The sequence below is a fragment of the Neltuma alba genome, unplaced genomic scaffold (genome assembly GCF_004799145.2).
Source record: "Neltuma alba isolate B1F8T4 unplaced genomic scaffold, ASM479914v2 tig00012180_pilon, whole genome shotgun sequence".
Classification (NCBI taxonomy): Eukaryota; Viridiplantae; Streptophyta; class Magnoliopsida; order Fabales; family Fabaceae; genus Neltuma; species Neltuma alba.
Genome location: NW_021636723.1, coordinates 49995 through 74193, shown reverse-complemented (window position 1 = coordinate 74193; position 24199 = coordinate 49995). Strand labels below are relative to the sequence as shown.

The 24199-nt window shown below is 30.6% G+C and overlaps 1 protein-coding gene across 1 annotated transcript; it reads right to left on the bottom strand.

The window, feature by feature from the left end:
* Positions 1 to 19235: 19235 nt before the first annotated feature.
* LOC114724223 (uncharacterized) lies at positions 19236 to 19841 on the bottom strand. Its single transcript, XM_028910539.1, has one exon. It carries the CDS (start codon positions 19839 to 19841, stop codon positions 19236 to 19238), a length of 606 nt encoding a protein of 201 aa, XP_028766372.1.
* Positions 19842 to 24199: the final 4358 nt, after the last annotated feature.

Here is a 24199-nt window from a genome sequence, read left to right as displayed (position 1 = left end):
TTTGATCACATGATATCATCAATAAAATTATTGTCGACAATTTTATTCCTTTATCGGTCCCCTTTTCTTTTATAACATAACATATTGAGATCTCTTTATTGCTTTTAGACACTTAAACCTCTTCAAGGGTCAAACAATTGTGTCTTAATCTCTTTTGCAATTCATGCCTCCTTAGTATGATCATCATGATCATTTGCTTCTTTTTCTCTTCTTTTGAAACCGATCATAATCTCATGCTTTTAGCATGTCTTTAAGAATAGAAGCACTTTTAGCTGGAATATAAGAACTAAGAATTCTCATTTTGATCAGTAATTACATCTGTCAGATATTAATAATATTTTATGAATGCAATACTTTGTGAACTTCTAGTTCATACTACTATATTTGATGATCTACATTTGATAGTAAAAATAGATTTTATGTATTCTCTTTTCCAGCTACATATTTTCTCCCCCTCATATTGGAAACATATAATGTAGATCTCCTAAATCCATAAATCTCCTTTAGAAACATTATTTTGTTTCATTTAAAGACAGGCAAGAATAAGGAGATTTTATCCAACAGTGATCCCAACTTACTTTTAATATCTATCTATATGCGTTATTACAGTGGAATAATAGATATCACACATTTTAAGATGAAAAATGTCTGACTCCTTACCAAAAGCCAATTATAATAGGAGAATTCACAATACATTGTTGGCTTGATGCATTTATGTGCAAAAATATATAAAATCAATTATCTCAACACTCAAATGGGAATTCTGTTCTCATAAACTTTGATCTAGCTACTTATAGAGGTTTTATATAGAGGCTTTTATAAAGTATATAATCATCAGCAACATGAGGAACAATCATTAGCAATCTCAACGAGAATCATTTGATCTCATAATCAAGAACTTATGTACTCAATGTAATTATCTGAACATATTTGCAAACTTCAAGTTGCAAGTTGATCATAAACACCAGTGACCATTTTATAGATGCATCTTTCACTTACAGAGTATTATTTTGGTCTAATGGTGTCTAAACGGGCCCATATATAAAGTTGATACATTATAAATCTATACGGATCTGATTTTGAGCATAGCTAGTGATGTTCTCTTTGAGAACAAACAGCACATAAAATTTTTGAATTATATATCATTTTTAAAGAATCTTCTGGTTCTTTAATAAATGACAATGCATATTTTTCATGATATTTTGCATCATTATGATCCGGGATGATCTGACTGGTCATGCCAAACTATAAATGTATAAACTTCTGATTTATAATAAAATTATTCTCAATTATTAGTAAACTTCTTGTTACCATGTCATATTATTCATTTTTCACCTTAATATTTCATAAGAAATATGCTATCAATTATAGATTTTATCTTCAGGATAATGAATTATGATATAGCTCTTCTAGAGCGTTATTTTTCATCTTTTACCTAATGGTAAAAACTTGTGCACTCATGAAAGGTTGAGCGCTACTGACTCTTCTGGAGCCTTTTTCAAAAAGTATATGAGATATAAGGTATGATATTGATATTAATATTAGTAATAACAAATTTCATCCAACATAATTCACACTTGCATTTCAACAATCTCCCCACCAAGTATGAGTCATATAAATATATTTTTTTTATTTTTATATTTCAAATGAATAGAGTAAGCTAATAACATATCTTTAACTTGGAAATCCAAATGCTTGCTAATTCAGATATAATAATAAATTTCAATCCAATTGCGCTATCACCTTAAAACCATTTGATAAACAAATATTCTAATATATATAGTTGTTCAGAAACTAACATATATTATTTTTTCACTATATGATATACTTTACTTCTAGTTATGCTTTTTCAAAGTATGAAGTATTTTTTTTTTTCAAAACATAAAATTTTATGGATATTTCGTTATTCAAAAACTTCATTTCTTTGTATATATTATGTAATGCTTCAAAACTTATTCATGAAATTATAAATCCAACAAAAATTTGAGAAGATCTGCAAAGACTAAAATCAAATTATATAGTTATGAAGATTTAATTCATAAGCCTTCAGGGCTATTTATAAGTTATTAGTCTTCAAGACTTTGTATAGTAAATATATATTTTAAAAATCATCTGTGTCCCTTAATATTTGAACTATAAGCCTTCGGGCCTTTAAAAACATCATAAGTTGTTATTTTCATGTCATTCAATAACATGAGTATAATGGCTAATAGCTATTTAGTAATAGGAAATTATAATATTAATAAATATCAAATGAAATGTGAAGAATATATGAGAATAAGATAAGAATAAAACTTAAATTTCAAATTAATTAAATGTAACATGAAATAAAGAGAAAAATGTAAACTCTTTTACCAATACATCCTTCACTATATAGTCATTAGTTTTCTGGGCTATATTATTTATAATTCTAATTGTCATAATTTTTCTTTTATAAACAAACTATAAAATGATCATTCTCATAATCAAAACTATATGACGTCAGGCCATTTAATAAAGAAAATAAACATACATGGCATCTAGCTATTTAATTTCAAAATAAAAAAAATTAAAGATATATGGTTTCTGACCATAAGATAAAGATTTGATGTTATATGACTTTTAGCCAATTAATAAAATAACAAAAAAATTAAATCTTTATAACTTCTAGTCATAAGATAGAACATCAAAATTATATGGATGCGAGCCATTTAAGAAGATATAGAAAAATTATATTTATATATATATATATATATGGCTTCTGGCCATAAAATAAGAAATTTAACATGATATATATATAAATAAAGATAAATTAAATATATATGACTTCTGGCCATAAAATAAAAAATACAAATTATATGGCTTCTAGCTTTTTAATGAGATAAAAAAATTTAAATATATATGGCTTCTGGCTATAAGATAGAAAATCAAAGTTATATGGCAACTAGCCATTTAATAAGATAAAAAAAATTAAATAGATATGACTTCTAGTCATACAATAGAAAATTCAAATTAAATGGCTTCTAGCCATAAGATGAAAAATTTATACCTAAATACTTCTAGTTATTTAATAATATAAAATATCAAATATATATGGCTTCAAATTATTTTTAAAAAATAGAGAATTAGCCATATATATATATATGGCTTCTAGCCATAAGATAAAAAAATCAAAGTTGTATAGCTTCTAGCTATAATATAGAAAATCAAAATCATATGGCTTTTAGCCATTTAATTTGAAAAGAATAAAAAATCAGAGTTATATGTTTTCTAGCCATTTAATTACAATGAGATGAAAATTAGAATTATATGGCTTCTGACCATTTAACTTTAGATGGTAACTTTTTAAGGATACTACTAGTATCTATTGGAATTTTTAGTTTCATCAAAATAGTGACGTTAGGTCAATAAGAAATAGAGGAAAAAAAATCCTCTTATTATAATTAGTTCAGAAAGTATAATATCTATATCAAAATTAAATTGTAGTACTAAAAAGTAAAGCAAAATCTCCAATCATAGTCATGGAGCCCGATGTTTAAAACAACAGTAGATAATTTTTTTAATTCCATACAATGGCTTAGATTATCCTAGATAAATTGAATAGGAATACGGATACTCTGAAACACCATATATGTGATGCTCGAGATATTTTCATTTGAACAGAGTAAAATATACTCTAGAAAAATAATAGAGATGATGCTCTAAAATTATGCTGGGGTAGAAAGGTATATCATACGTACCTTGATTAGAGCTTCATGCTGATAACGTGTTATAAATAAAGAAGAAATAGAGAGAAGAATCATACAGAGAAAGAGATGATTAACAAGAGAGAGTATTTCTCATTCCATTCAAATGTGCTAAATACATTATATATGACCTCTATTTATAGGCACAACTTTACACCTTTGATAGAATCTACAGATTACATAATAATATGAGATAATTGTGGGATACAGAGATAATAGGAGATATTAGAGATTATAGAAGATATAGAGATAATGTGAGATATATGGACATCCATAAAGATATTATTCTCTTCATAACAAAAATGTGTTTATAAGTGATTTCTAACGTTATCCTAAATAGGGCCTTAATTAATTAACCAGTCACATTTACTCATTTTAACTCAGGCCCAAGTATACCTCAGGAGTCAGGCCATCATTAATGAATAATGATAAATTCAATAAGAAAACAGGCCTTGTCCACATACATCAAGGTTAAATTTTATCCTCTTCCCTTGTTAAAAGATAATATTACCTGGGCAAACAAAATTTTATAATTAGGACCGAAAGTAGTATAAAATTTATTTTTTAGTTCAATTGCTATTTTTTATGTCCAATAAAAAAAAATATAATTCAGCTTGTTAAAAAATTTCAATCCGACTCGTTAAGAGACTACTTTACTAATTTGCTAATCAAATCACACTCCTGTTTGCTCCGTAAGTTTGAATTTTCAAGGATTGAGAATGGAAGTGGCAAGGAGAAATGGGAACAGAGCTTTAAAATTATATTTGATATGAATTAATAAACTAATATTTAAAGGGAATGATTTCTTTAATTTGATTTTATAAGCAGCCATGAATTGTAAAAAGTCTATAATACCTTTGATACATATTAAAAAAAAAAAAAGAGGTACTTTGAAGTACCTCATTATTTTTCTTGGTGTGGAGTTCAGAAACTCCAAATTAAATCCTCATGTATTTACCATGAAGGCTAAATTTGTTGGTATTATTTATGCACCTATTTATTTATTTCACCAGTAACCACGCATAATATAAGTATGGTGGTAATTACAATATCAAGTTGTAGTAGAAGAAATTATTAACATAGAAAGATAAATATTACTCCTCCGGTTCTAAATGTCAGACCCTTATACACACTAGTATAAGGGTCTTACATTTAGGACCGGAGGAGTAATACCTATCTAATTGCTCTGGCAAAAGAATACTTATTTAATTGGAACGTTTTCCCTTTAAGTAACTCTCACATTCTGCAATTTGGGTTTCTTCATTTATGTTACTATAAAATTTCATGTTCATCTTATAATAGAAAGCTTACAAATAAAAATCATGGATTAACAGTGATACCGAAAATTTAGCAAGAAAAAATTCCAAATCTCATGAGTAAGATTTTCGAGTTATTTTTTTTTTATTTTCCTTGTCCTATTTTCTCTTCTCAAGCAAACGTAGTGCAGAATGAAGATTACTTATGAATATTATTATGAATAGATATTTTAATAGTAAGAAAATCATAATTATGGATATTGTTAATAATAATCCAAAGGAAATGAATTTAATAAGACAATTACTTGGTCAAGTTTTTTATATTCATTATGTCAAATTTTTCAATCACAATTGTCAATGTATGTTATTTTTTCATATAGGTTAATAAGATACATGGACACATGTGATTGGAGAACTTGATATAATGAATACAAGGAACTCAATATGAGTATTTTCTAATTTAAAAACCACAAGTATTCAGAATAAAATTTTTTAAATTATTATTTTCTTAATTACAATCACAATTTCAAATTATTAATTAATGCATGTAATCTTCATGCTATTTCTTTAAATAAAAGGCGAAATCTTCCTTCTAAAAAAGAATCCACCAAAGAATATTACACAATTAAAATTGTTTTTTCAAGAACAAAAAAGGAGAAAGATGGTATTCTTCTAATCCTTAATGAAATATTTAATTAACTAATTTAAATATATTAATAATGTTAGTTAAATTATTTAATATGATATGTTTTTTCTAGAACTTCTTAATTATCGTTCTTAATTCTCGTTTTTCCTCTTTTACTTGATTATTGTTGAGAAAATATTAATATACTTAATTTGAGAAAAACATGATAAATATATAAAATAGACCTTATATATAGAACTAATATCAGTTCTTAAATTAAGTCATATATTAAGGACCAAAAGAGTATTATATAATGAATTGGAAACACACAAAAAACAAAAAAGGGAAAGAGAGGTATTATGGAATACCTCTATTTATTTTGAAAGGTAAGGTTTGGAGGAAAGGAAGGGATATACCAGCTCTCGAGCCCGCGTTGTTGTAATTGTAATTACAAAACCGGTTGCAGCACGTAGCCACAAAGGCAAGAGGGCCGGCAAAGTGCGTTGTCAAATAAAATATTGTAAGGCGTTCTTAAATATAAAAACTCATTAAAAGCTTTTTTTTCTTCTTAGTTTGGTGCGTATAATATTGTAAATGTATTAAATATTATAAAATTAAAATTTACTTATTATTTAAATTTAATTATTTTTAATCCATTTAGTTATGGAAGAGAGGAAAGGAGAGGAGGACATTTTAACACGTTTAATTGAAATTTAAAAAAAAAAGATATTAACAACTTTTAATGAATTGTTTCTGCCCTTTCTTTTCACAAATTCTCTTAAAAAATTGAATACAGTGACAACTTCCCTTCCCGTGTCTTTTCTCGAATCAGCATATAATATTAATGTATTATACTTACTTAATATGGGGAAAAATAAAAAAACAGAAAAGAGTGGTATTTTAGAATACTTCTTTTGTTATGGTGGGCAGATAAAAAAAGTTTTGATGTCTGTATAGAAGCCACAAGATAGAAGAATAATTTGAGAACAAGGTGAAACAGAAAAGGGAGCATAATTTTGAGGCGCGTGCTCGGTAAAAAAGAAGATTATAAAATTAAAAATCAATAAAAAACTTGTAGTAAAAATAGTAAAAAAAAAAAACAAGGGGCATTATTCAAAACTTGAAATTTTTTACGCTTGTGGACGTGGTAGATTTTTTTTATTTTATAGTATGATAATGTTGGTATTTCTCAAACTAGTGTTTTAATTTTATTTATTTTTTGTTAGAAGTTATCATACTAGTTTATTCTAAATGTTAAAATTAAGTACTTTATCAATAGCATGATTAGAGCAGACAAATATTTTCGGTCAAAATAGATAATATTCATTTCATCATAAAAGAACAAGGAGCTGTGTAATTTACAATGAAGTCATAATTTATCACAATTTTAGTTTGTTATTAACATATCGAAACTAAACGTGGTACTTTTGAAATACCTTAATATTATCATAATGTTAGTCTGTAACTCTTTTTTGTTACACTTTAAGCTTGAATTGAAATCATTTTATTTATTTATTTATGATTTTTGAGTAATTTTTTCCCAACATTATTTTTGAGTAATTGGACTAAATTAGTTAAAAGCAATAATTAGTAAAAAATTTTTTAAAAAAAAGATAAAACTTAGGTCCAGTATCTTAGGTCTATTAGGTCCACTTAGCCAACCAAATGCTGTCACCTCAATTATTTTTATCCATCAGCACTTCACCTCATCAGACCGCCATTAGCGCACTGAAGTTTCTTCCTCGCCTCTGTGTAATCGTTTCAACCTAAAGACTTCACCTAAAAGTCCCCTTTCTTCCTCCTCTGCTTTCACCAGTAATGGCATTAGTGCATTACCCACTGCCGAAGAGAAATTCTGAGTTCATCCATGGCATGGTAGCTCTTCCTCACTATTGGAACACCGCCACCCCTCTTCTTCTCTGCATTATTTCCTAACTTGCTCCCTTTCAGACTAGACACTCTCAAAACTCTTGGCTGTCGGTGGCATCATAGTACAAGCAGGCTTCCGATTATGCTTCCGTAATGTTGTGGCTAAGAAATCTAGCACAAACTGACCAAGAACAGAGGATCCTCTACATCCACCATTTGTTTGAGTTGCACCATTCCTTTCTCTCTCCGAACTCAACCAAACTGGACGAATTTCACCAACAAAGAAGTAACTAGTTTGGGTTGGGTTCTAGACAATCAAGCTTTTCTTGTTGCTGAGTAACGAACTTGAGTCAAAGTTTTGGGTTGGGTTCTAGACAATCAAGCTCTTGTTGTTGCTGAGTAACGAACTTGAGTCAAAGGTTTGATTCTCTAAATCAAGTCTCATGGGAAGACGGTGGTCGGAGTTGCAGAGGGGTCAAAGGTGTGGAGAAAAGGTTGAGGGTGTTTTGGGGAGAGGGGATGCTGCTCTTTAGTTACAATGTTGATGGAAGAGGGAGAAAGAAGTTTGGAAAAATCCCAAAAAGTGACTACTGAATTTCAAAATGCCAAATCAGAAATTACTATAAAAATGGGTTGTTATTTGCTCTTTGAATGTAGTTATTTTTTTTATAAGTATAGTAACTAATACTGATTTGGAATTTTGAAATTCAGTTATCACTTTTTTAGGATTTTTCTAAGAAGTTTTGGCAGGGTAACGGTGGTTTAACAATGTTAAGTGCTGAGGCGTGAAAATAATTGAGGTGACAGTATTTGGTTGGCTAACTGGACCTAATAGACCTAAGGTACTGGACCTACGTTTTGTCGAAAAAATGATGAGAAGGAATAGAAAATTAATTAAATCCAACATTAGTAAAAACACATTTAATATTTAGATACTTACATCGGACCAATTCAATTTTTTCAAGCGTACAAAAGAAGAGAAGGGAGAGTATTATTGAGTAATTTATTACAAACGTTAAAATGTATGTAGAAAAACAAATTTAACGGTCATTCATATAAGCAAATTTTTACACATTTAAACAATAAACGAAAAGAGAGATATTTTGAAATACCTCTATGAAATGAGGATTTTTTTTTTTTTTTTTGGATGCCAGTGCTCGAACCCGTGCCCTCTGGTCTAAGAAGATGGCCGGAAACCACAAGGGCACAAGTGAGCAAGCGGTGGCGGGGCCAAATTTAATATTGATGACCTTTAACACGCTAAGCTATGTGGACCTTTCCTTACTCGTCACGGATGAATAACTCTCGCGTGGTTTAATCTGTTTTGACTAAAATACTTATAGGCCTATCAATTTTAACTCTACTGCATATAATTCTCCTGGGTTTTAAAAAGTTTAAAATCAGATCATCAATGTTCAGATATTAACGTTTAGCCCATTGCTGTTAAAAAGACCATTAAACATAATACTACTTCCAATCTAATTATAAAAACTAGTTGACTAATTTGAGAAAATTAATGAAATAAGTTAAGTTAGTTATTTATAATAAATATGTGTTGTCCTTCCTAAAATATCCTTGCTAATTAAGTGTATTGGTTATAACTACTATTGTTAGGAGGACTATCTTAGAAAAAAATGCATAAATATGAGAGACAAAGTGGATTGGAGTCTTATATTTAAGACTAAAATAAAAGTCAAACAAAGTCTTATATTAAGGATTGGAGGTAGTACAATACATACCAAATCAAGTTATTTTTTATTATTTGGTATATTATATGTAATTTTTGTTATATTATTATTTTTAGTCTTTAATATAAGAGCTAGTTTGACTTTCAATTTAGTTTTAAATATTGATCTTAATTCACTTTGTTTTTCATATTTATCTATTTTTTTAATATAGTCCGTACAGTAGTTACACAGGTTAAATGTTTTATCAAATGATAGTTCAAAATAATATACATGATTAATAAAAATATTTTAGGAAAAACAATACATATAAGGAGAAGGATTAGTTTTTTATTCCTTTATTAATAAAGAGATGGAGTTTCTATGATAATATTGAATTATTATTATTAACAAAAACAAGGCATAAAACCTAATGATACAACCAGAAAACTACTACACTGAGAAATAACATGGGACCCATTCATATATAGCAAGCCCATACCCAAAATACCTATTATGCTCTTACACTAATAAACTAATTGTACAATAATCCTCTTAACACCTTTTTTTCTTAACATTCAAATCAACAGCTCACTGTCTACTTCCTCAATAAATCAGCCTTTTTTTTAAGGCTAACAATTTAGTTAGAAGAATATCATCCACATATCCAATATTTTTGTAAAAAATTTTAATAAATTTTCCCTCCCAATCATGTAGCACCCCACCTGCACCACCAATGCTTAATTCATTTTTGGTCAGAATGACACTCCCATCTACATTGATCTTCAGCACACTAGGTACTGGAGTTCCCAAATTACCTTTCTCTTTAAGTTCTCGATAAAAAATCTATGATACTTGAACAAATCATGCTTTTACTCCCATAAGACATCCCTCGGTTATGATTAGAAAATACTTCCATAGAAACTGAACATCACAAGTTCTCACTCCTTCTTAAAAGTGAGATCGTGATTTCAAAATTTTGAAATTTCCTCATATCTCTTCTCTTTCATGAAAGTTCTCATCATGTTGTCAATGACATTTGAACTGCAAGAAGTAAAAAGAAAAACAAAGAACAACCCGTTCAAAAGTGAATGTTAGAAGAATGAAGAAAGAGAAACCAATTCTAGTGAACTAAATACCATCAGTAAGGAGGCCATTTTATTCACAAGGATGCAGATCAATCATTGATGATGAAAAGAAATTGGAGTGAAAATATATTGAAAACAGTTTCAAAGGTAGTTTCAAAGAACTTCAAGATAGTATTTTTTTTCAGACCAATCATGCCTAATCTTTCTAATACCGAATTTTCAAGAACAATTAGAATAGGTCTCGACGGTTAGGGCTTCAAACATCTCAATCCCAAACTTCGTCATTCACTAATGACTTTAGAGAGTTCAACGACGTCGTTGCCTCTGTAAAACTTCAATTGGTTGACAAAACCACATACAAAGGATTGGACTCTCAGTTGACTAGCCCATTTAACTTGACTCTGATACCATGTTTAGATATCAATAAAAAGAAGGAGTTTCTAGATAATATTGAATTATCATTACTCAATGCAGGGTTTTCATTTTGAATTAAAAGGTCAAACACTAACAGCCTAAAGTTATGAGTGAAATTAAATTTACAATATTCCACTTATAGAAAAATATTCATGCTAATAAGTTATGAGGCTATTAGTGTTAAATAATTGAATAAAACTACTAGTAATAAAAGTACAAATGATTTGGGAAAAAAACCGTTTGTAGAAATAAAAGAACCGTTGGACAAAGGAACGACAAGATAGAAAATGAGTCTTGAGATAGAATAGGTTTTCTGAATAGTTGAAATGCATGTTAAAAAACAGGTTAGTTGTATGTGTAGTGTCTAAAATGTAATGACAATGAATTATAAATTATAATATAAAATTAGGGGTGGCAAGGTTTTTCCCCCAAAAAATTGTAGATTCCAAACTAGTTCAAGAAGACTAATTTGGTATTATGCAAATTGGAGTCATTGATTTAGGGCTTTGAAATTTTGACAGTATTTATATGGGATTTTCCCTCTACCTCGTTTATAGTTTCCTATCTTTGCTAAGCATACTAGTATTTAACCTTGGAACCTCAAAGATAATGTTTTTTACAAGTTAGATGCGACTGTTTATTTAAACTTAAATTCAAGATTAAAGATATTTGTTTTTAATTGACGTTAAAAAAAATGACCCAACACTTATAATTTATGGATTAATGAATTGATTCACAAAATGTTTCATTCAAAAAAATTATAATTTTTAGCACATTTTGATATGGGACAAAAGGAGTCTACAATCGCAATGTATATGTGGATTTGTGTGTGAAAAATGGATCCATTTAATTAGCTAAATTGGAAGCCAGCCAATTAATAACATAGGAACACAGTTTATTTTTGCTTGAGAAAATCATTATAATGATCCTAATGGGTATTAAAGCCACTAACAATTTCAACGACAAAAAAACTTGATTACTCACACTTGTATTTGATTAAATTAGAATAGTAAATTTTAAAGTGTTAATGATATTATTAATAATAAGAGTTTGTGGGATGTATTTGGGTTTTTACATAGAGAAAAGGGAGCCAATAGGATAAATTTCTGCAATAAAGTAAAGCTAAAACTTCAAACTCATAACTCACACAATACAATAGACACTCTTATTCAAAAGTTGATATAAAGCTAAAGCTCAAACTCATTATTCATATAAAACTAAATTAAAACTCATTATTCATGAAGACAGTCGCACTTGAAAAAGGAATATTTTAAAAGTATCAGCAGTGTTTAATTTTTTCAAATTAAAAAAATGACAGACGAAAAAAGAGGTATTTTAGAATACCTCATTTCTCTTCCCCTCTTCTTCCTCTTTCCTACCAGTAATCAAACTAGCAACCTCTAAGGCAACTTCAAACATCAAAGCTAAACCGCGAGGGCTGCGATTACCGGTGCGCCTCCCTTCCTTCTCTAAATTTTTGGTCAATTTATGGATACTGCCACATGTTTTCCCTGAGCACCAAACGTGTAGTGAATATGGGCTCGAAAATGGGCCAGGCCCACAAAGAATGGTCCGACTGTTTTCTCATTGACTGATCAGACTCTTTATGCCCCATGGAGTGATATTCCCTTTCCTCAATGCCTCAATCCAAACAAAACAATAAGGTCGGCTAATTTGAACCGAAGCAATTGGCCATATATCACATCTTGGAGTCATATCTAATCTCAGAAGATTTCTATACCCTGAAGCTTTTTGTTTTTTGACCGGAAATACGCTGAAGCTAGATCATGCAAAATCCTAGCATTTGCATATTTTTGTGAAGCGTGATGAGAGAGCCCATAAACCGAGATAAAATTGACCGTACAATTTTAGCCAAAATATTTTAAGCTTATTTGCAGCAGCTTATATTAAGTGTTTACAAACATATTCCTATAAATCGAGATAAAATTTTATCATATACTTCTCTTGTATGTTATAAATCATGATTGAAAAGCTGTTTTTAAAGTCCAAACAAACAAGCACTTTATCATTTTGATTATGCTGTAGAGGGAATGGCTGTGAGAAAACTCATTTAATCAAGAATGCGTGTGAGGGCCTGGAGTGAGTCAAAGGAAGAAACAACCTTGTAGAAGACAGAGGCCACCATTGAGAGGACATTTGAACAATCAAATATGGGAAAGCCGAAAGCTGGGATATGTCTCTTAAAGGCCAGCAGGTAGGGACGCCATCGCCGCCCGCCGTCTCATCCAACGCGGTTTTCCTTCACACAACTTTTCATGTTCTTATACTCCTCCGGTCCTTATTATAAGACCCAATTTGACTTTTTATTTGGTCCTAATTATAAGACTCAATCCATTTTCTCTCTTATATTTATGCATTTTTTTCCAAGATAATCCTTTTAATAATGATAGTTTTAGCCAATATACTTAATTAACAAGGATATTTTAGGAATAACAACACTTATTTATTATAAATAACCAACTTAACTTACTTCTTTAATCTCCTCAAATAAGTCAATTGGGTCTTATAATTAGGACCGGAGGAGTATTATACATAGTCCAAGTATATGCTATTCCTGATTCCCAATATACGAGTTAAATAATTAATTTAAAGATATTAAAAACATTAATTAAATAAATTATTTGTAATAATAATAAATATGTGTTGATTTTTTTAAATTATTTTTATTCAATTTTATATATTAGAACTACAATTAGCTAAAAATATCTTACAATCAATAATAATATTTTTGAGAATATATTATAAATTTGAGAGATAAAGTAGACTGGAATATTATATTTAGAACCAAAAATAATATATATAACTTTTTTTTTTGGATGTGGCCAAATTTCGACCACTCTCCACTGTGTTCCTGTTATTTGATGTTATAGCATTAGCTAAAAAGGCTTTCAACTGAGCCGACACATTTGAGATGCTGCACAGGAAGAAAAAAAAGTTATAAAATTAATTAATTGAGCATCGTTAATACAGAATATATTCATCAAGTTAAAGAATTAGTTTGGTGAATTGAATAATAATTCTCTCCACACAGAGTGGAGAGCGAGTTGAAGTAATAATAAAATCCGGTTGTATTCAGATTTGGTTACTGTGGTTTCAAGTCGAATATCATAATTAATGGAGTCATCAAATATTGGTACTATTTAGTTCAACTAATTGGTTACTTAATCTTTGCTTGTGTTTTATCGTGGTAGGTGGACATGGCGGGTAATTAATAATCATTCCTGTGTTACATATGAGAATTAAATAATTAATTTATCAATATTAAAGAAATTAGTAAAGTTATTAGTTTTTCTAAAATAACATCTTTGACAATTTGCAATAATTTACTAAAAAAAGTTAAAATTTGACTGATAAAGTAGACTGAGATATTAGTTTCAATCCAAAATATAAGTCACATTCTAGAAAAATTATTTGGTCCATAAATAATTCAAATCACTTAAAAATAATTGATATTATTTATCAATTTTGTGTTGATTGTTAATCTCTTGAAAAGTATTTTTTCTTTTTTCCTTCAAGATCTCATTTAACATGAATAAAATTATAATTTTTTTGAAAACTAAAACATATTTAATGAGCTAGTTGGACTTTCTTGATTTCAATTAGGTAGTTTGAAGTAATTTATATTTTGAACTGAAAGAAGTATTATACCCCTCCGGTCTTTAATATAAAAATTTATTTGATTTTTCTTTTGCCCTAAATATAAAAGCTCAATGTACTATATCTTTTATATTCATCCATTTTTTGTAAGATAGTCCTTATAATAATGGTAGTTCTAACTAATACACTTAATTAGTATAGATATTTTAGGAAAGACAACATTTATTTATTATAAATAACTAATTTAACTATTTTTTTAATCTAATCAAATTAGTTAAATAGTTCATATATTAAGGATCGTAGATAATACTATATTTAAGGTTAAAGTAAATTCACAATATGAGATTTGAGACTTGAGCTATCCAAATAATGAGGACGGCATCATCCTTTGAAAAATGGAGAACTTGTGACTGTGACGGTGGATATGTAAATATATATATAATATTTGGACCAGTCAAGTCTAATTCAAATAAATTATATAATTGGACCAGATTGGTTGGTAGGTCCAGACTAAACTCCGAACCAAGTGATCACATCATATGAATTGGTTCAGTTTGGTTTGAGTGAATTTTCTAATTTTTAATAATTTGTAATTTAAATCTTACATTTAATTGTTTTTAGTGTTGTTAGAATTATTCTTAGTGTATTTATGATATTTAAGGATGAGTTTTATATAATTATAGGTATTTTTTTTTATTGTCTTAATATTGTATTTATCATTTTCAAATCTTGCTTCCCATAAAAAAATTAAAAAAAGAAGAAGTTCTATTAGACTAAATTTGGTGGTCTGGTAGATCAAATTCAGTTCAACCTGACATTTAATTACTATTAGACTGAATCATACCACAGACTGCTAAATCTAGCCTGATCAAAAAATCAAACCAAACTTTAAGTTAGGCTCTCATCTAGTCTATTTATTGTTATGCAGCCCTACATGCATGGGCATGGTTAAGAAGATAGTTAATTCATTAAAAGATGTAAAAGTATTGTAAGATTCTTTCAATATACTCTTATTAAAAATCAAAGCTTAATTTTATATATGTTAAAAGATTAATATACAAATTTGTTTCAAAAATTTTCGGATTGGGCATGCAAAAAATCTTTTTTTGGGATCCATAATTGATTCAAACCAAATTAGATTTGAAACAAACCAAATCAAATGATCATATTCGTATTCATTTTAGTTCGATTTCTTTCCATTTGTTCAATTTTGAACAAAGCCTTGCGCGCCCGCACAAACATACTTAAGCCGCACTTCAATATTACTCTGTTTGCATTTTTCTAAATAATTCTATCAAATACAAATCACATTCATTCTTTACATTTCCTTTATGAGTTTGGGACAATTATGGCCAAATGAATGAATCCAGAATCTGTGGTCTTATGATATCTTACGTAACATTGAATCCTTTTTAATTTTCTTTGGCAAGCTTGTTTATGAATCTGGGCAAAGTTGGTGAGGTTTTTAATTAGTTATGTCCTAAAAATTAAGCAACAAATTAAATTAGTACATCTCGTGTTTCATAGCATCTATTATCCATATTTATATATTCCTGCATACGGATCATCTAAAACCAAATAAAAATATTAAGATAGATACTTATCCTAAATTCCTAATCTAATCTTGAGATGGTTGAGATCCTTGTAATTGAATCAAGAAATAATTTTTTATTTTATTTTAAACCTAACGGGCCTTCTAGACTCTGGACTTTATTTTTTTTAAAATACCTCTCAATTTTGTAACAATAATTACATATTAAATGCTGGCCTTATAATTCTACATTAAACAAAAGTTGCTATATATAGGTTGTAAATGTATTTATTTAAAAAATTTATTGATTAAAAAGATTTGATGTGTTTTTGCATATAGAGTATCGATAACTCTACAATATGTCATTTACAGAAGGTGTTAGTCTCTGAATTCATGTACTTCCTAGCAGAAAAAAATTTCTAAATGGGGATAATTCACCCATTCCCTAGTTTTAGGACTTCTTAATTATTTACATATATGTTCTCGGATTCAAATTAAAAATAAAATAAAATAAAATGAAGACACAAGTCACACATTTTAACGGGAGACCAAAAATTTTGTTTAGAATCTAGAATTACAATGAGATCCCAAATAAAAAAATAATTACTAAAAAGTCTTAATAATAACTTAAGTAGCTTATAATAATAAGTTTTAAAATAAAAATAATAATTTCTAAAATTTATTTTGTAATTATATTTTATTGCAACTCATTATAATTTTTCGAATCTAAAAGAACGTTGCAAACCTGTGAGCCAGTGATCTTCCTGGGGATAAAATCTCCAGGCGTGTAAGCGACGGACACGTGGCACCGAGTGGGCTGGGACCAAGGGTATGTTTGGATTGGCGTTGGATAAAACTGACTTATAGTCTAACTGACTTTTGTAACTGAAATTAGAGTAAAAATCAGTTAATGTAATATGATTTATGTTTGGATAGGTGCTTATAAAAAGTCAGTTGAAAAAGTTAAAAGTTGTTTGGATGATTAATAAAAAAGTTAGTTTGGTTATAAATGACTGAAAATGGCATAGACTTTATGGAATAATAGTGTTTGAAATTATATGTTTTTAATGTGATAATAGTTTAAAAAATACATAAAATTATTATGATAAAATATAAATAGTTTATTTGTGAGATTATAAAATAAAAATATTTGTTACGGAGAAAAATTTGAAAACACATTGTAGATAATTAATTAAATATACATAATGGATAAACAAGAATATAAATTAAAATTTATTTGGTCTCTAATTAAAGTAAATGAAATCACATGACTAATTAGATCGTAAGCTTTGTACAATTTTCCCATAAGTCAGTTAGAAAAGTTGATTCAGGGTATGTTTGGATTGGCGTTGGGCAAAACTGACTTCTAGTCCAACTGACTTTTGTAACTGAAGTTAGAGTAAAAGTCAGTTATGGTATGTTTGGATAGGTGCTTTTAAAAAGTCAGTTGGAAAAGTTAAAAGTTGTTTGGATGAATAAAAAAGTTAGTTCAGTTGTAAAATGACTAAAAAGGACATATATTTTATTAAATAGTAGTGTTTGATATTTTTAATGTGATAATTGTTAAAAAATATCTAAAATTATTATGATAAAATAAAAATAGTTTATTTGTGAGATTATAAGATAAAAAAAATTTAAAAACACATTTTAGATAATTAATTAAATATATATAATGGACAAACATGAACATAAATTAAAATTCATTCCGTCTCTAATTAAAGTAAATAAAATTACATAAATAATTAGATCGTACTTAATTAAATATATATAATGGACGAACATAAACATAAATTAAATTAAAATTTGTCTCTAATTAAAGTAAATAAAATCACATAACTAATTAGATCGTAAGCTTTCCACAATTTGGTCTCTAATTGAGTCACGAACACGATTCATTTGTGCGGCAGATGTTAAACTTGACGAGGATGCCTCACCAGCTGGATGATTATTGTCTTCATCTATTATACTTCCATGCTCAGCTTGTATAAAGCGGTCATCAGTTCGGAGAACTTTGCCTGATAAAATTATGGACAGCCATTGTTGCACAAACTATGCGGACCTGTGCTTGAAACTTGAATATGGGCATGTCTCTTAAGATTGCAAACCTATTCTTCCAAACCCCGAAAGTTCTTTCAATAGTGCATCTCAAACTTGAATGATAATAATTGAAGGCCTCATTCTCATTTCTAAATCCTGGTTGACGATTAAAGTCTGGGAGGTGATAGCGCTCACGTCTGTACGGGCCAAGATATCCCACTTGTGATGAATAGCCAGCATCAACCAAATAAAATTTGCCTAGAAAATCATGATTCAATTATGTTGAGGTGAAAATAATACAATTGAAGCTTAATTTTAAAATAATTGATTTGAAATTTACAGAAATATACCTTCAGGTGGATGAGGGAAATTCATGGATGGAGTTGAAATAGCAGATTGAAAGACACGAGCATCATGTGCACTACCTTCCCAGCCCGCCAACACGAACGTGAAGCACATATCCCAATCGCATACGGCCATGACATTCTGACTCGGGAATCCCTTCCTCCCAAAATATTTGTCTTGCCTAGCTTGACTAACCTGACATTTTATGTGGGTGCCATCAATTGCGCCAATTGCATCTTTAAAAAATGGGAAGTATCGTGGATCATTTGCTATTTTTGGGTGGCAATAGGAGAATGTAGGATCAGTGGGCTTGATATTTTCTCGAGATAAATTGAGGCAAGCATCCAACACTCTATGAAAATGTCGACTAACAGTTTCTCCTGAACGCTGAAACCTTTCTTGAATCATCCTATTACACTGACCATGCGCAATTGTATTCAAGAACATGGCAACAGATTCATGGACACCTATGTACTTAGAATTTTGCAACCTATGTTCAACCAATTTAGAACATAACCGATGGAATGTCTCTATTTCCATTCGAAACATTTCTTTAGACCGTCCTTCATGCCCATGCAAAAGTTCTTGAACCCATAAATAACCCGTTTGTTCACTAGTTCTACATGGCTGTTTGCATAGAAAAGGTGTCACATACTGACCCATTAACACACTTAGCTGTGATACCTGTGTTGTGTGTTCATGTAAAGCAGGAAGTAATTGAGACCGTTCGTCGTCCCAACCCTCGCCCCAACCCTCGCCCCAACCCTCCGTTGAATCAGACATGGATTATGTTACCTGTGAGTAGTTAAATACTAAATGTGAGTAACATTTTCACAAAAAAGAGAGAGAGAGAGAGAGAAGATAAGTGATAAATAGCTATTAAACTATAACATAATAATTAAACATAGTCATGAAACACAACATTAAACATAGTCATAAAACACAACATTACACAGAGTCATTAAACACAACCATTAAACACATCGTCATGACAACAATAACCAAATACATTATGATAGATAAACAGAAATCATAACAAGTCACTAGGCACAACTCAACCAAGCTATGGCGGGGGGTTCTTCGGTGCAGCATATGGCGGGGGGTTTGCAGCATTGTGCTTCAACCAAGCTACTAATACCTCCCGATTTTCTCTCAAACCAGCATATATGTCCCTGAATGTCTTGTTAGCTAGCAGATTACAACATGTCACACAAAGTTGTAAGTCATTGACAATTTCAGGCATACTCAGTAGATCAGCAGTAAGCTCAGTAGTGTTATCACTGATGCAGATTTTGTTTATTGCCTCTGCTGTACTAATTGAAGCCTTCTCAATCGAACTTACTGAATCTGCTATTCTTCTTGTCGCTGGCATCTTTTGCTTCTTGTACTTGTCCAACCCTTCACCTCTCTTCCTCTTCCCTTGACTCCCTGAAGCACTAGGTCCAGTGGGTGCAGTGTTCGATGTATTTGCAGTTAAATTGATGCCATCCAAATAGTCCGAAACTCCTGCACGGCGCCTAGTGTCGTCTTCACTATCCCCTGAACCTTCTTGCCTATCCCCTGAACCTTCTTGCCAATCCATTGTTGGTTGGTAGTCATTTGGCTGATCACCCCTCTGTGGCTCAGGCCCGGTCCAAGATGGTGCCCACATATCATCTCCTGATGCCATAGTGTCCTTGAATATAGTTTCCAATTCAGTGCGAAACCTAAACCCATAGTGCCTAAACTTTTCATATGCTGGATTTTCCTGCAAAGTCAAAAGTAAACCAAAGTTAAATATGTTCCAAAAGTATAATACTGCTTCTAAATTAACACAAGCTAGTTCATACCCGTAATTTCCTCTCCCACCACTCATCAGATGCCACCACTGTGTTCCTTTCAGGGTCCCACCCTATACCGGTCTCCTTAGCAATTAGTTTATCAAATGTCTTCCACTCTTTTCTCAAATTATCTAACCTATTTTTCAGCTGTTTTTTTTCATATCCTCTCCCTGTCTTTTCATTGAAAGTTTTGTGAATGTTGTCCCAACCTTGTTTTGTAAATGAAGATCCTTGATGCAGTTTGCTATAAATCTGGTCAACACATATTTTGAGAAAAACACCTGTGGTGCTCACGTCCCAATGTGCTTTGCCTTTATCGTTACTCATAGTTCTTGTTGAAATTACATATATATCAAACCCACAATTAGTCAAAATCAAACAGTATAATGAAGCAGTATAAACCCACATATTATGTAAATCAATTTATCACCAAAAGTGCCTTAATTCAAGCAAAAAACACAGAATCACAAAACACAATAGATTTGCCAAACTCTCAATATAATCAAACAGTATTTCTTTTTCCAATATTCAGATTGTTCATACATGCTAAATATATCCACATTCCAAATATACCGTGTGAATCAAAAGCTTCAACCAAGCTGGAATACATCCACATATCCTAGCTAAATATATCCACATATCTATTTTGACCGAAGCATATGTTTGCACTGGAGATCAGAAATTGGACATATCCTAGCTAAATATATCCACATATCTATTTTGACCGAAGCATATGTTTGCACTGGAGATCAGAAATTGCACATATCCTAGCTAAATATATCCACATATCTATTTTGACCGAAGCATATGTTTGCACTGGAGATCAGAAATTGCACATATCCTAGCTAAATATTATATCCACAGATCAGAAACTGGTTCACTTCGACAGGGGCACACCGGCACTGGTTCACTTCGGTCAAACTAAACGTGCGCAGGAGAAGGGGAAAAAAAACACAGGACTTGACCGGAGGAGAAAGGGAAAAGAAAAAACACCCGCTTCGGCCTTCGTACCTTGACCGGAGGAGAAAGGGAAAAAAAAAAAAACCCACTTCGACAAGAACATTTGACGTCTGACGAATGTTGTCGATTATGTATATAAATTTCAACTGGTAATTACAACCAAAAGTCCAAAAACAGAGACCGGGTTTAAATTAATATTGAATTTTGGGGTGGTTCTAAGGTTCAAGAAAAATAACAGAAAGGCAACCATGGTACCTTGACCGGCGGAGGAAGACAGCCGCGATTCCTTGCGCACACACGTCGGTGATGGTAAGGAAGGATGACACAGATCTGTCGCTTCGGCCTTGGAGGGAGAACAGCCGCCGAGATCCACGGATGGAGACACCGGAGAGAGCGACAGACGGAGACGCCGGAGAGAGCGATAGACGGAGACGCCGGAGAGAGCGACGGACGGAGACCCACGGGAGAAGGCGAGCGAGTGCCGAGAGTGATCTCCAAGGTCGAATGCAGAGGAGAGCTCGGTCGAGTGGAGGGTCGAGTGTTCTGAGGCTTCGGGTTAGGTGAAAATGATAGGTGAGAGAAATAATACCCATTAATTGCCCTAGTAACGGTAAAATGCATTATGAACGGTGGAAAAGCTGGAGCTGGGGGCGTCCGAAAATAAGTTGCTTTTTGTTACAAGTCAGTTTCAAAAGCAACTCGTCCAAACAATCATTTTGCCTCAAATAAGCCACCAACCTCCGTTACAGCCTTTCCCATGTGCTTTTACCGTTTGGAATGACAATCCAAACATACCCTCAGATTGCGTTGGATAAGTTAGTTAGAAAAGTTACTTTTTGCCATAAGTTAGTTAGAAAAAAAGTCACATCCAAATAATATTTTGAGCCACAATAAGCCACTAATCTCAGTTTCACGCTTTCCCATATGCTTTTGGCTTTTCCAACTGCAATCCAAACATAGCCCAAGGAACTCGGCCGCATTACTCGAGACGTTTCCCTCAGACGCATTACAGGAGGCTTTTTGACCAAAACACTATGAACAGTAAACGATATTACCCCAATGCTATAGAATAAAAATTATTTACCTAACTACCACGTCAAAACTCGTTCTTTGAGAGATAAAGTTTAGAAAAATGAAGAAATTGTTCTTTGCACATAAGACCTATTTTACATATTTATTAATTTTTTTCAAACTAACTCTATTGGTATTTTCCCAATAATAATTAAGTAGAAGAAGTAAGAAAAAATTAAAGAAGATACTTATGATATTTTAAATAAAAATATATCATATTAACTAATTTAACTAATATTCTTAATGTACTCAAATTAGTTAATTAAACCTACTTAAGATTGGAGGAGTACTGTGTATAAGTATTGAAAATGGTAATATGATACTATGCATGTGGGTCTCCACGGACGGGGAAGAAAAGTGCAAGGAGTGGGGGGCAGCTTTTAGAGAAGAATTCTCATTTTTGTGGAAAGTTGATTTTTAGAAAGTTTTTCAACTTACCTTATTTTCTGTGCATATCTAATCTACAACGCACACGTTTTAGCTTGTGTTTAATCTAGTGCGCATGCACTGTAGTTTATTATACTCTCTAATTTTTTAATGAATTTTTCATTTACTTGATACCTTGATCTACTGCGTGTGCGCTTTGGTTTATATAACAAAATGTACTAACCAAAAGGAATGGTCTATCAAAAAGGGATTGAGTAGAATTCTAATATCCAAAATTAAAACTACATCGTCCCACAAACATCATTGCTTTGCCCAGAAGTGCCAAGGCTAAGTGTGAGAAAATTGATAAAGCTTAATTTTTATATATTTTGTCCCACATTAATCTTGGATTTAAACAATATCTTAAGCTTAAATGGATGTTTTATGTATTATTGGATTAATTAATTGATTTTAAAATTTTTCACAGAAATTGGGATTTTGGATTGAAAGTATGGATATTTTGTGATTTCTTATTTTTGGCTTGAAATTAATACTTCCTATTTGTTTAAAGTCAATTCCCATATTTTTGGAAAGTTGATTTTTAGAAAGTTTTTCAACTTGTCTTATTTTTTGTGCATATCTAATCTACAGTGCGTGTGCTCTAGTTTATGTGTAATTTAGCGTCCATGCACTCTAGTTTACTATACTCTGCATTTCTTCCTTTTATTAGACTCAGTATCCAATTTACTTGATACTTTGATCCACTGCGTGTGCGCTCTGGTTTATATAACAAAATATACTAACCAAAAAGAATGGTCTATCAAAAAGGGATTGAGTAGAGTTCTAATATCAAAAATTAAAACTAGACTGTTTCACAAACATAATTGCTTTGCCCAGGAGTGTAAAGGCTAAGTATGAGAAAATTGATAAACCTTAATTTTTATATATTTTGTCCCACATTAAATTTGGATTTAAATGATATCTTAAGCTTAAATGGATGTTTTAGGCATTATTGGGTTAATTGATTGATTTTAAAATTTTTCACAGAAATTGGGATTTTGGATTGAAAGTATGAATATTTTGTAATTTCTTATTTTTGGCTTGAAATTAATATTTCCTATTTCTTTAAAGTCAATTCCCATATTTTTGGAAAGTTGACTTTTAGAAAGTTTTTCAACTTGTCTTATTTTTTGTGCAAATCTAATCTACAGCGTGCGCACTCTAGTTTATTATACTCTGCATTTCATCCTTTCATTAGACTTAGTATCCTATTTTCATTAGACTCAGTATCCTAATTTAATGAATTTTTGGTTTACTTGATACCTTGATCTACTGAGTGTGCACTCTGGTTCATATGCCAAAATGAATGGTCCATCAAAAAGTGATTGCATAGAGTTCTAATATCAAAAATTAAAACTAGACTGTTCCACAAACATAATTGCTTTGCCCATGAGTGCAAAAACTAAATGTGAGAAAATTGATAAAACTTAGTTTTTATTTATTTTGTCCCACATTAATCTTGGATTTAAATAATATCTTAAGCTTAAATGGATGTTTTATGTATTATTGAATTACTTTTTTAGAAATATTTTTTCTGCTGGATTGAGCTTCCTAAAATAATTTTTTATCCATCCAGTAACTTGAAATATTTTTCAGTAGCACTCAGTATTCTGTATGCTATTGAAAAAAAAATTTCAGAATGTTAGATACATTAAAAAAATTAATTAATGATGGTAGACGTTGATAAAAAATTTACTGTGATAAATGCCCAAAAAACTAATTAATTTAAGATGCTAGGCGGTGCTAAAAA